The sequence below is a fragment of the Populus trichocarpa genome, chromosome 2 (genome assembly GCF_000002775.5).
Source record: "Populus trichocarpa isolate Nisqually-1 chromosome 2, P.trichocarpa_v4.1, whole genome shotgun sequence".
NCBI classification, from domain to species: domain Eukaryota; kingdom Viridiplantae; phylum Streptophyta; class Magnoliopsida; order Malpighiales; family Salicaceae; genus Populus; species Populus trichocarpa.
This window is the reverse complement of record NC_037286.2, coordinates 13,525,112-13,538,266: the sequence shown is the minus strand read 5'-3', so window position 1 is coordinate 13,538,266 and position 13,155 is coordinate 13,525,112. Positions and strand designations below refer to the sequence as shown.

Here is a 13,155-nt window from a genome sequence, read left to right as displayed (position 1 = left end):
GTTTGTAATCGATAGAAACACCATATCTCACTGGAAAATTAAAATCTTCAATCATAAAAACCACGGAAGCCATGGCATACCGCTATGAAAAAGAAAGCAACACATTTCAATAGCATACGACAAGGTCCAGGAACAGCAGCTTCATATATTAATCTGCAGTTCTTTTAGATATCTTGTCAAGAAGCTACAAAAGACAAATGCAACTATGTAGTCAAGTGTTGGATTCACTTGCCACTTTCAAAACTTATTTCTTACTTGAGGATTGTAAATGGGCAACTAACTTGAGCTATTTTCTCATGGAATACACTAAAGGTGAAGTGATGAGCTGCAGAGAGACACTGAAACTTGAAACTCTTTTTTTTTTTTTTTCCACTCGTATTTACACCAGTTGAAACATGTCATGACATATATAAATAAGGACACGATATTTGACACTCGACTGTTAAATAAAAAAAAAACAAAAAAAAAAAGACCGACACCCAAGAGACAGACTAAAGACAACATGATCATATGGTGGATCAAGGATTAAGATTTGCAACCCCGTCACGGAGAAGTCTTCTCTCATTTTTTTCCTTTTTTTTTTGGATCCAGACTAGACATCTAGTACGTAGTTCTGTACACCTAGTACAGTGGGCTTATAATGGGAACGCCTGGGCCGCAGTTTAACGGTCAATGGATTTGCCATCTCACAGGACAGACCCAGTACTTCTGATAGGTCAACTTTATTTCCATCGCACGGCAGCCATTCATACTCGTGTAGTAGTGACGCAACCCAAAAGGTCACCGTAGTTAAGCCCAATGTCTTTCCCGGGCAGGTTCGCCTACCGGAACCAAACGGAGCAAGCCTTAGATCCGACCCAAGAACAGAAAACTCCAGCTCACCCTTCTTAGTCACGAATCTCTCAGGCATAAATTCAAGCGGGTCCTCCCAAGAATCTGGGTCCCTTGAAATGGCCCACATGTTAACCATTGCTGTGGTCCCTTTAGGCACGTGATACCCATCTATGGTTGTATCAGTGATGGCAAGCCTGGCCCACGAGAGAAGTGGACCAGGTGGGTGTAGCCTCAACACTTCCTTCACTGCTGCCTGGAGATACACCATTGCCGTGATATCAGATTCAGCTACGGCCCTTGATCTTCCAACAACTTTGTCAAGCTCATCATGGACCTTTGATAAAACATCAGGATGAAGTACCATTCTAGCTAGAATCCACTCCATCAAAACTGCCACCGTATCAGTGCCCCTGAAAATCATTTCCTACGCGTAAAGAAAGTGAAACAAGGCAATATTCAGTCAGTACAATAACTTGCTACAAAACAGAAATAGCAGAATAATTGCTTGTCATCGAAATAAATTATATGTTTGCACATCCTCTAGCACACATAACAATAGCAAGTTACATGTTTGGACAAAAAATAGTGTAGTAAGATTCACGTGTGATGTACATATATTCGTGTGTCTGCTTACTTACCCAAAGGACGGCAATCATATCGGAGTCCGATAATTTATCGTGGCCTTGAAGAGACAGCAAAACATCAACGAAATCCGGGGTTTCATTTCCAGCTTGAGCTCTATGCTCAGCCAGGATTCGGCTGACAAACCGGTTCACTTTTGGCACGAGATTTGAGCATCTGAATCGGATTTTTTGAGGGTCAAAATCCGCCAGCCAAGGAAGGTGGTCGGTCCAGTTAAGTGTACCCAATAAATCGTACCCTTCATCAACTAGAGCTCTCAGTTCTTCAACTTCACTATTACATGAATCCAATTCATACTCGCGTCCAAAAACTGAGCACATCATGTTATTAAGTGAAGCTCTCTTGAGTATCCCACGAACGGTGAAACCACTCCCTTCATGGTCATTGAACATGGACACCGTTTCAGAAGCAATTCGGCGTCTTTGAGACGCCGCAGTTTTGATTTGTTTGGGGCAGAAAAGGTGTGTAGAAGCTATTTTTCTAAGGGTTCGCCAGTAAACACCATAAGGAGCGAACCCAATTGCTCTATTGAACATTAGGCTATAAGCAGATTCTTTAACTGGACGATCTGCAAACACCGAACTGTTCAGTATTTCTTTAGCCACATCAGGATTGCATGTCACGATAACACGAGTATCACCAAGGCTAAACGCCATGAGCCTCCTGGCTTTGCATGCATCTGCAGCCGCTGCAATCTTGTGATGTGCTAAGGAGGTCATAAGCCTCATGCCGCCTATAAGAGGCAATCCCCTGGGACCTGGAATTGGCTTAGAAATTGTGAAGGAAGTGTTTTTGAGTTTGTATTTGCCCCAAGCAGGACCACCAGGGTATGCCCAGTAAATAAGGGTAGTGGCTATCCAAGCTAAACCCATGATCAAAAGCGACCATGCAATATTTTCTTGTGTAAAGACTCTGCATTTGGAGGCCAAAGCAAAGATCCAGAAGTTATCTATGTCTGTTCTCATGGCGGGCTAGCTCAATTAGGAGTTTTGAAGATTGGGGAGAGGATACAGAAATCAACACAGGGTCAATTGTCTGTTGCCCACACTCAGAATTTAAGGAGAGTGGCTTGTTATTTTTAGGGACTGAATGAGAATGCTTGGATGGTGTCTATATATACATACATTCATACAGACAGCGAGAGGGACAAGAATCTCGCGGTGATGGCAACGAAGATACATTTAATCGGAAGATCTACCTTTTATCTTAATATTTTTTTTCTTGAAATTCTTATACCCGTCTTTCTGTATTAGACGTGGATCTTTATACCTGCTTCCATTTTAAACGTTCAAAAATTATTTCTAGACTTCAAATAATAATTTATAATTTTTAAGTAGAGTTGATTATTTAATATAAAATAAATTAAAAATATTTTTTAAATCATTAATTTTTTTCTAAAACTTATCATTTGAGAAATCATGCCTGTATTAAGAAAAATTAAAATTAATATACCATACTCCATCTACGGATATTTAACCACCGTTTACACTTTTAAGAGTGTTTATTTTTTTATTTTTAAATTATTTTAAAAAAATATATTTTTTTTAAATTAATAATTTTTTAGTATTTTAATATTATTTTAATATGTTAGTGTCAAAATTAAATTTTAAAAATAAAAAAATATTATTTTTAAAAAAATATTTTAAAAAATATCAGCGACTACATTATCAAATGGTTCTAATTCTGTCGGTACAAATCTTTTTTCATCTCTATTATAGGATGCCGAAAATCCTCTGAACGGACCTGCGGTGCCATGACATCAATAGAAACAAGAGCATACAAAAAGCTTCGTATAACGGCTAAGTGTTAGCATTTGAATTTATAGTTAGGAAAATTACGCTGCTTGAGCCGCCACGATTGCATAGCCATACGGGTAACCCTCTTCCCTGAGGCGCGTGACACGCACACTCAAGTTTGGTTGGATGTTCTCCTCTTTTGCTGATGTTCTGCGTCAGGAGACCTGCCGTATATGTTCGCCAATCAAAGTGCTGCTACTTTCAATAAATTATGAATTAACAACATTTTTGGAATTGCTCTATGACGTTTCTAAAAAATTTAATTTTTTTTAATATATTTTTATATTATTTTGATTTATTAAAGTTACAAATATTTTTAAAAAAAATAAAAAATATATTATTTTAATATATTTTTAAGTAAAAAATAATTTAAAAAACAACACTACTATATCATTAAATACCTTCTTAGATAACTTTTGGTATAATGGTTAAAGTATTGTTGTGTTAAAATTTAAATTTTTTTCTATAAATTATTTTATTTTATTTTATTAGATTATTTTAATAAGTTAATATCAAAAATAAATTTTAAAATATAAAAAAATATGTATTTTTAAATAAACTATAATTTAAAAAATAATTTCTATCACTTCCTTAATCATGTTTGGCATCGGTAATTATAATTTAATAGAGGATTTTTAATAAAATTTATAAGAAAAATATTAACTAGATATTAATTTATATTAATTAATTAAATATTTTTAAATTTATAATTAAATCAAAATATATTTTGAACCATATAAACAAACTATTTTATTATATAATAAAAAATATTATTTTAATTACACATAATAAAAAATGATAATGAATATCTATGGACTAGATATTACAATATTTATTTCCAAATTCAGTTTTAAATTTTTCTATTCAGAGCTGAACCTAATCATAGATGAACCAAACTCGATCTAATTAACTTTCAAGTATTTATTAATTTTTTTTATTAATATAAATATTCAAATTAATTTGCATATATTTTAATTAATTTTATAAGTTTTGAATCCAAATCAATTTTTATATATTTTAATTATTTTTTAATTTTACAAATTTTGAATTTAACGCATGATTAATTAATTTTATAAACTCTAAAATTAACAAATATGTAAGATTTTCCGATACTCATTATCATTAGAAAGTAAAATCTGACCAATTATGCTAAATTCATGTTATAGTATCCATTGGTTTTCATTGTTCATCCGGTTGGTATCTATTATTCATATCCGAACTCGAACCCAAAACCATTGCTTTATATGCTCTCCAGAGAGAAACACCACCTATAAGTCCATCATCCACCGTCGGATTGATCTGGTTTTTTTATATGTTGCGCGCCGTAATATGATCTACAAACTGACCGTTCGGATTTTGATTATCTTCTTCCGTTTGAGACTTTTTGGGATTGCAATATTTCTGGAAAAACTGTGTTCGGGGCAGACAAAGTCGCTGGCCTATTCAGCTTCTGTTCACCGTTGGATCTGCTCTAATTTTGGTGGGGATGTTCACCCAAGTCTCCTCTTCACTCTGAACGGTGGAGATCGGATTTGGAACCATTTTGCACAGGTTGGAATTCCGGGTTCATTTTTTGCCAATTTTCAGGTCATCTAAGTTCCTCGTTCATCGTGGCTATTTTAACCGCTGGAGGCTCGTTTTTTTATATGTTAGACGTAACTTGATTGGCTCGAACTTGACCGTCGGGATTTATTTGGTTTTTCTTTATTTGTTAGTTTCGCTTGCTTCGTAATTTGGTGGTTTGGGATAAAGAAAGAGAAAGGAAGTATGAACCGTGAGTCTGTGTGATGGGGAAGATTAAGACGGCCGATTTTTTTTATGTTTTAAAAGTTCTTTTAAAAAGAATTTAAAAAAATTATTTTTTTTTAAATTAATATTTTTAAAAAAATTATTTTAATGCATTAATTTTTAAAAAATAAAAAATTATTATTTTGATATATTTTTAAGTAAAAAAATTTAAAAAAACATTTGTAACCGATATAGAAATTTAAGTGAGAAACTCTAATTTTTCTTTAAATATATAAATGGATATAAATGTAATTTTCTTAAATTTTAAAGTCATGTCTATTTTGGATTTGGGTATGATTAGATGTCGGGTAAGCAATATTCATAGTTTACCTGTACCTCCACCCTTTTACTTTACTTTGGGTATTAGCCGAAACAGAACAGGCAATATATATATATATATATATATATATATATATATATATATATATATATATATATATATATATATATACTAGCTTTGATACCCGCGCGATGCCGCGGGTCATTTTTTTTACATAAAAAATATTAAAAAAATTAAAATTTAAAAATATTGGGTTTTTCTGTAAAGTTATACTCAAGAATCTTAGGTTTGGCTACAACGTCTGACTTAAGAGTAATATTTATAATATTAATAATAAAATTAAACTTGTATGACCCAAGTTTAAGTGAGTCTGGCTGTAACACCGGACCCAAGAATACTGGATGTGGGTCTGGCTATAAGGTCGTGTCATAAAAGTGTGATAATTAAATAGATTAATTAAAAAAAACAAAGAACAAAAATTAACAGGAAGGAAAAAACTAATGAAGAAAAGGAAAAAAAATTGAATTAATTGCGTCAACCTTTTAAACCAGGTTATCCCGTAAAACCTGGGATTTGCCTTATGAAAGTTTGATAACTATAGAAAAAAAATGACGGGTTTACCTAGAATTAACCGAGTTAACCCATCAAACCAAGTTAACCCGTCAAGCCCAAGATACGTGTCATGAAAGTATGAAAGTCTGATAATTAAATAGAAAGAAAATTAACTTTAACAAACTAAACTAAATGAAAAAAATAACTCGTCAAATCAGGTTAACCCATCAAACCCGAGATTCATATCATGAAAATCTGATAACTAAATAAAAAAAAATAACATTAACAAACTAAATCAAAAAAAATTCATAAAAAAATTAAAAAGAAAAAACAAAAGGAAAAAACAATTATACAATATAATACAATATAATAATAATTATTATTATAATTATAATGAAAAAACGTGGGGAAAATTTCAAAAAATGAAAACAAAAGTGGGGAAAGCTAAAACTAAAGCTAAATTCTCAACCAACTCAATATTGAAAAAAATAAATTTAACAAAGATAATTTTTTGAAAAAAACATGTGGGGAAAACACTGTAGCCAAACAAAAATCATGTAAGGGAAAACACTGTAGTAATCCATAGTGTTTTTGTTTTTTTTAAAAAAAGCTACAAAGCTAATCTCTCAACCAACTTAATATATAAAAAAAACCGACAAAGGCTATCTTAAAAAAAACGAAGAAGTCAATTTTGGGTAAAAGAAATGAAAAACAAATATACAAAAAAGGAAACAAAAGCGAAAAAAAAAACATGTGGGGAAAGCTACAGTGTTTTAAAGAAAAAGACAAAATAATAATAATAATAATAATAAAATATGTAAAAAATGAAAATTTTGGAAAAAAAGAAAAACTACAAAGCTAGATTATTAGCCAGGCTCAATATTGAAGAAATAAATTCGATAAAGATAATTTTTAAAAAAATATATTGGGGAATTTTTTTAAAAAAAAAACTACAAAGCTAAATTCTCAACCAACTTAATATAAAAAAAATAAAATCTACAAAGACCATTTTGAAAAAAAAAAGAATAAAAAAATCATTAAAAAAAAAAACAATGTATGAGAATATTATAGTAATCCATAATGTTTTAAAGAAGAAAACTGCATAGTTAAATTTTCAACCAGCTCAATATTTAAAAAAATTTAGCAAAGATAATTTTGAAACAAAAAAATTAAGAAAAAAAACGAAACAAAAAAAAAAGAAATCAATTTTGGGTAAAAAAAAAAACCATAAAAAAACATGTTAAAAAAAAACAAAAGCAAAAAACAAAACCGAAAAAAAAAAACAAAAGCAAAAAAAAAAAAAAAACTGCTGCTACAGTGAAAAACCTACGCATTTTAGAGTTCTTATTAATATCATTTTACATTTTATTTATTTATCATTATTTTTCTTCTTCTTATCTTTATTTTTTATATAATTGTTTCCTCTCTTTTTTTCTTGATATTGTTTTTGAAAAAAAATTATTAGTTTTTATTCTTTACATTTTAAATATTTATCACTCTATATTTTTGATCTATTTATACTTTTTTTTTTGTTCTTATCTTTATTTTTTATAATTTTTTCTTTTTTTTCTTTATATGCAATACGAAATTGTGTTACACTATGATAATTACATTATTCTTTTTTTTTTTACTATGTTAAAAATTATCTTCTGATCTTACATGTTATTATTAACGTATATAATTTTTAATTTATTTTATTATAGGTAAGTATTGATTTTTTTATTCACATTTATATTTTATGCCTCTATGTCAAAAAAAAAACATGTTAATAATACTAACATATTTTTGTATGTAAAAACAAATTATTCGACCCACAATGAGACGAATCGAATAGACGCTTTAATATTTTTTTGTGAATTTATTGGCATAAGTAATTTTTGATTTATTAATTAAATGCATGTGGATTATTTTTAATTTATAATTAGGATTTAAAAAAAAACATGTTGAAAAAACATATATATTTATTTATTTATCCAAAATAAAATTTATCTTACACATGAGGAAGTAGTATCATCTAAACAACATGTAGGCATTCCCTGGGATGTTGGAAAATGTAAGTTTCATGGTCCCCGAACCCTTAAATGAGAATTTTAACTCAAAATCTTTAAAAGATAGTTATAACACAGATTAAATAAATAATATTAGAATTTAAGCGGAAAACATCACATTAAGTATAAAGTTAAATGGTGTTGTATTTTTACTATTTTATTGTGGATTATAGTAGTAGTATTATTTTTGAAAATTTTCAATTTAATTCTTAAATGTTTTTAGCACAATTTCGTTATTTTAAGTCCAAATTAGAGTTCAATTGCATTTTTTTTTTTTTGTGAGGATTGGATTGAAAGACACGAGACTGAAGTGCAAAACATGGGTAACATAGATGATATGTGCAAATTTATTTGTGAAGTACTACTATTATGTATGCTAGATAACGTGTCATTTGATAAGGCAGACTAAGTGTCATTTTTTTTCATTGAGCTAGGGCATATTATCTTTTTTTTTTTTAAAGGGTTGCAAGATTGGGCCTGACTTTCCAGACCTGCGCATGGGCTTGTTAGTCGTGGGCTTGGCGTTAAGCCTGACCTCATTCTTTTTTATATATATATATATATAGTTTTGAGTTTTTTTAATTTTGAACTTTTTTTATATTTTTCTAAAATAATTTTTGTGTTTGTATTTTACTTCTCTATTATTTGTTTTTTCTTCTTCTTATTTATCTGTTTTTACATAGGTATTAATTTTTAGTTATATTAGATTTGTTAAATTTTTGAAGAAATTAGTATGATTCATTTGTAATTTAAATATATTTTATATATATTAAATTTATTTTTAGAAATAAAAATATTTATTTATTATGATATTTTTAATATGTGCAGCAAATGTTTTTACTTTTTATTTTATCCAATAAATCTTATGTGTGTGTCGATTTCTATTTGAAATTGAATTTAATAAACAAATTCATTAAACATAACCAGTTAAATTACCCACATTACAATATTAAATATCTTCATCTATATTTGTTTATCAGTTTTTTCTATTTTTTCTAAAAAAAAATAACAAACCAAAAATGAGTTTGTTGGGGTGTTTTCTTATCTTTTTTATTATTATTGAAATTGACTCTTTTTTTGGCCTATTTTTTTTCTCATATTCTAAAAAAATAGTTTCAAATAAAAGTTTTGTTATTAAACTTTATAAAGTCCATTGACATATTCATAGTTTTGACTGGTTGACCTGATTCGCATGTATGATGAATTTAACTTTTTTTTCTTTTTAACATCTCAATATTAAATAAAAAAATTACAATCCTACTGGAGTTTGATGTTTAATTTTATAATCGTCTATTTATATATGTTATTATATAGTTAAATAAAAAATAGTTTTGGAAAAAAACGTTAATCCCGCTGGAGTCTATAACTCCATTCATAGATTTGACGTGTTAGCCCCGGTTACCCAGTTCATAGGTTTGCCGAGTTCACCCACTAGACAGATATGTTTTTTTGGTTTTGTCTCTTTTAATTGTTCTTGATAGTTATTTCTTGATTTTATCATTTAATATTGGCTTTATAGAAAAATAAACTGCTTTACCATATATTTTATCATATAATGATAAAAATAGTTTATAAAAAATTAATAATATTTTTTCAGTTTGGTCATTTTTCTTTTGATTTCGTATTTGTTTTTTTTTTCTTTTGTCAAAGTTCTTATGGTTTTTAATTTTATCATGCAAATCAAGTTTATGATTTTTGTTATTTTAATTATAATAATAATGGTAATAATGGTAATTATATTAGTTGTAATATTAATAATAACAATAATGATGATGATGATAATGATACTAATAATAGTACTAATAGTGATAATAATGTTAATAATATTGGTAATAATAATAGTTTATTATAATAGTTATAATGATAATGGTGGTGATAATTGTGATAATAATAGTAATGATTGTGATGGTAATAATGATAATAATCAAAATAATATTAACAACAACAACAATAATAGTAATATTTATGATGAAATCAATAATAATAGTGATAATACTTGTAGTAATGATAATGTTTTTTTTCATGACAATAATAATTGTGATAAAAATATTAATAATAGTAATGATTGTGATAGTAGTGATAATACTACTATTAATAGTAATGCTAGTTGTAGTAGTAATGGTGATAGTAATAACAATAACTAGATAATAATAATAATAATAATAATAATAATAATAATGGTGATAATAATAGTTTATTGAGAGGTACTACTACGACTACTACTACTACTAATAATAATAACATGACTTATGAGTTTGTTAAGGTAACTTAAATTGTCCCGATTTATGGGGTTTGGTGAGCTATTTTTCTTCTTCTAATTGAACATGACTTTTTTTCTCGTCAATTTCATTCTTATACAGTTAAAAAAATAGTTTCAGAAAAAAACCATATTATTAAACTTTATAAAATCCATGAACATGTTGATCAGGTTTGACTAGTTGATATGATTCACAAATTTGACAAGTTTAATGTTTTTTTTTTATCATAGTTTTTATTTCAATTTAGCGATCATCTATTTTTGTTTTTATCATGTAGTTAAAGATAGTTTGAAAAACAAAATAAATTATAATCCAGCTAGAGTTCATAATTTAATTCACAGGTTTGATGAGTTTATCCATTGGACGAATATGATTTTTTTGTTTTTGGTCCTTTTATTTTTAAATTTTGTCCTTCAATATTAGATTGGATGAGAAATAAACTGCATGATTTATTTTTTATTGTTTTCTATAAGATTATCATTGTCTCAAATAAATGTCTATTTTTAGATTAATACTCAATTTTATTAGCATATATTTTTATTATATAATTAAAAAAATAATTTATAAAAAAATTATTAAACTTAATATAGTCCATGACATATTTTATTGGGGATTGAGATCAATCTGATTTGTTATTGTCTCAATAATTTTTTTTTAAAAAGTTATCATCTTAAAGTTTTGTTACAAGTTAGGTCGTGTTTTTACTAATCAGGCTAACTTCCGCACAATTTAGTTAAAAACTCAAGTTAGATAAATAATTAGTCGCGAGATCTCAAGATTGATCCATTAAACCAGTTTAATAATACAGCAAAAAACTCTTTGGAAGGTTTTTTTTTTTTTTTTTTTGAAAAAAAGGGCTTTGTAAAACAGCTGTGAGGTGAGCTGCATCGGTTGGTTCCTAAAGCGTGTGGTTAAGGTAGCTAAGCTGCGCGTAGTCAATGGGACATCACATCAGGACAGTTCACATGACAGTAAATTTCAGGTTTGAGGGAGTAACACGTGGGAGTCGTGTGGCTTTATGTTGTCGGATCCCATGTAGAGGGTGCACATGAGAGCCATGCACTTATTCTCTCACACGGCATGTTTGAGAAAGCAGAGTATGGCAAGGGTCTTTAATAACATTCCATCGCTATTGAACGGCCACGATTACGTCGTGATGATGACAACTCGACTTACCCGCATATCAAAGCTTCGGTTGTCTTGTAATTAATACGGATCGTTTCACGTGGCGTTTCCTCATGGTTATATTTTTGTTGACGGTACATAGAATCATGGACGCCTTTTTTTATCTGTATTTCCTATTATACCCTTCCGATTTTTTTATTTATATTGTAGCGGAGACATAAATAACAAATTATTTTTCATTGCGTCCCACGGGGAATTATAAAATTTTTATGATGGACAATAAGTAATTATTAGTAGTATTTTATTAGGTTTATTTTAAAGAAGATACAAAGAGAAAATTAATTTTATAATTCATTAAAAAATATATTTTCATTTTAGTTTTTTCTTTAAAATAAGTTATAAAATAATTAATAAAATTTCATTTGAGCATCATAAAATCGGGGCATAAAAAAACTGACATGATCTATTTGATTGATTTAATTTTTTTAATGGTTATAATAAAATAAAATTAAAATATAAAATTAAATTTTATATTATAATTCTAAGAACCTATATAAGAATTTATTTTATCTATCAACTAATTTATATAAATAAGATTTATTAATTTAATGAAATTAATTTAGACTCTATTTTTTATTTAACAGGAATTCCATCTTATGATAGTGTGATTTGAGGATCAAAATTTATTGAATATATATATATATATATATATATATATATATATATATATATATATATATATATATGAGATTCATCCACTCAATTTGATTGAATGATCTCTAAGTGCAAAGGGTATAAAGGGATATGTCTTGATAGACAGCACACATGGTAGGATGTACAATGTCTCAGGCCTGGGTGGAAAGTAAGTTATTTAAGCGGGGCCAAACTGCCAAGTGCGGGACCCACTTTTGTTCGTTGTGAAGTGATTCAACGGCTTGTATTTCGATCTTGTACGATGAGCAATCCCTGACCGCTCATCTTGTTGCTCCACCGTGCAACCTACCTAGTCGCCCTGGTTTAAAATGGAAAGACCAAGACCATATTTAAATTTAGTCGAGGAAGCCCGTGCTACACGCTCCGAGTCGTATAAATTTCTTTAATATAAAATAAAAATTTAGATAATATTAATACGTTTTTTAAGTAGAAAAAAATTTAAACGCGATGGGATTGATTTAATATAATCTAGTCAATTTAACAAATTTAAAGATAATCTAAAAAATATTAAAAATATAATTTGATTAAAAACAATTCAAGACCACGCCTTTTTTAAAAATATTGATATAGAAATATATTGGAACAACCCAGATCTTGAAACTGGGATAACCTTATAGAAAAAAAAATAGGTGTTACTAACATGTTTTCCAGTAGAAAAAAAATTTAAAATGTGTGGGGTTGGGTTGATTCGATGTAATCTAGTCTACTTGACAAGTCCAAAAATAATCCAAAAATTATTAAAAACATAGTTTGACTAAAAACAATTCAAGATGACATGTTTTTAAATAAAAATTGAGACGAAAACATACTGGAACAGTCAAGATCTTGAAACAAGGATAACCTCGTAGAAAAACAATTTACGTGTTACTAACAGATTTTCTAGTAAAAAAAAAAAACCTTATGGGCTTGACCATTGTTGCCTGTTTGGGAGTGGTTGTGGTTGCTTTTCAAAGTGTTTTTCATGTCGAAATGCATCAAAATGATGTTTTTTCATTTTTTTAAAAATCATTTTTAAGATCAGCGCATCAAAACGATTTAAAACATACAAAAAAATTTAATTTTTAACAAAAATATTTTTGATTTTTTTGGAAACGCTGGTTGGCCTGCATTTCCAAACC

At 28.5% G+C, this 13,155-nt stretch overlaps 1 protein-coding gene across 1 annotated transcript; it reads right to left on the bottom strand.

The window, feature by feature from the left end:
- Positions 1-339: 339 nt before the first annotated feature.
- On the bottom strand, positions 340-2,589 carry LOC7497272 (cytochrome P450 78A3). The gene is made up of 2 exons (XM_002301387.4): positions 1,473-2,589; positions 340-1,258 (listed from the first exon to the last, which is right to left on the bottom strand). Exons 1-2 carry the CDS (start codon positions 2,439-2,441, stop codon positions 593-595), a joined length of 1,635 nt encoding a protein of 544 aa, XP_002301423.1. The 5' UTR covers positions 2,442-2,589; the 3' UTR covers positions 340-592.
- Positions 2,590-13,155: the final 10,566 nt, after the last annotated feature.

Coding starts and splice junctions, on each gene's coding strand:
- LOC7497272 (XM_002301387.4), bottom strand. CDS start 2,441: ATGAGAACAGACATAGATAACTTCTGGATCTTTGCTTTGGCCTCCAAA. Junction 1,259..1,472: donor ATATGATTGCCGTCCTTTGG/GTAAGTAAGCAG, acceptor CTTTACGCGTAG/GAAATGATTTTCAGGGGCAC.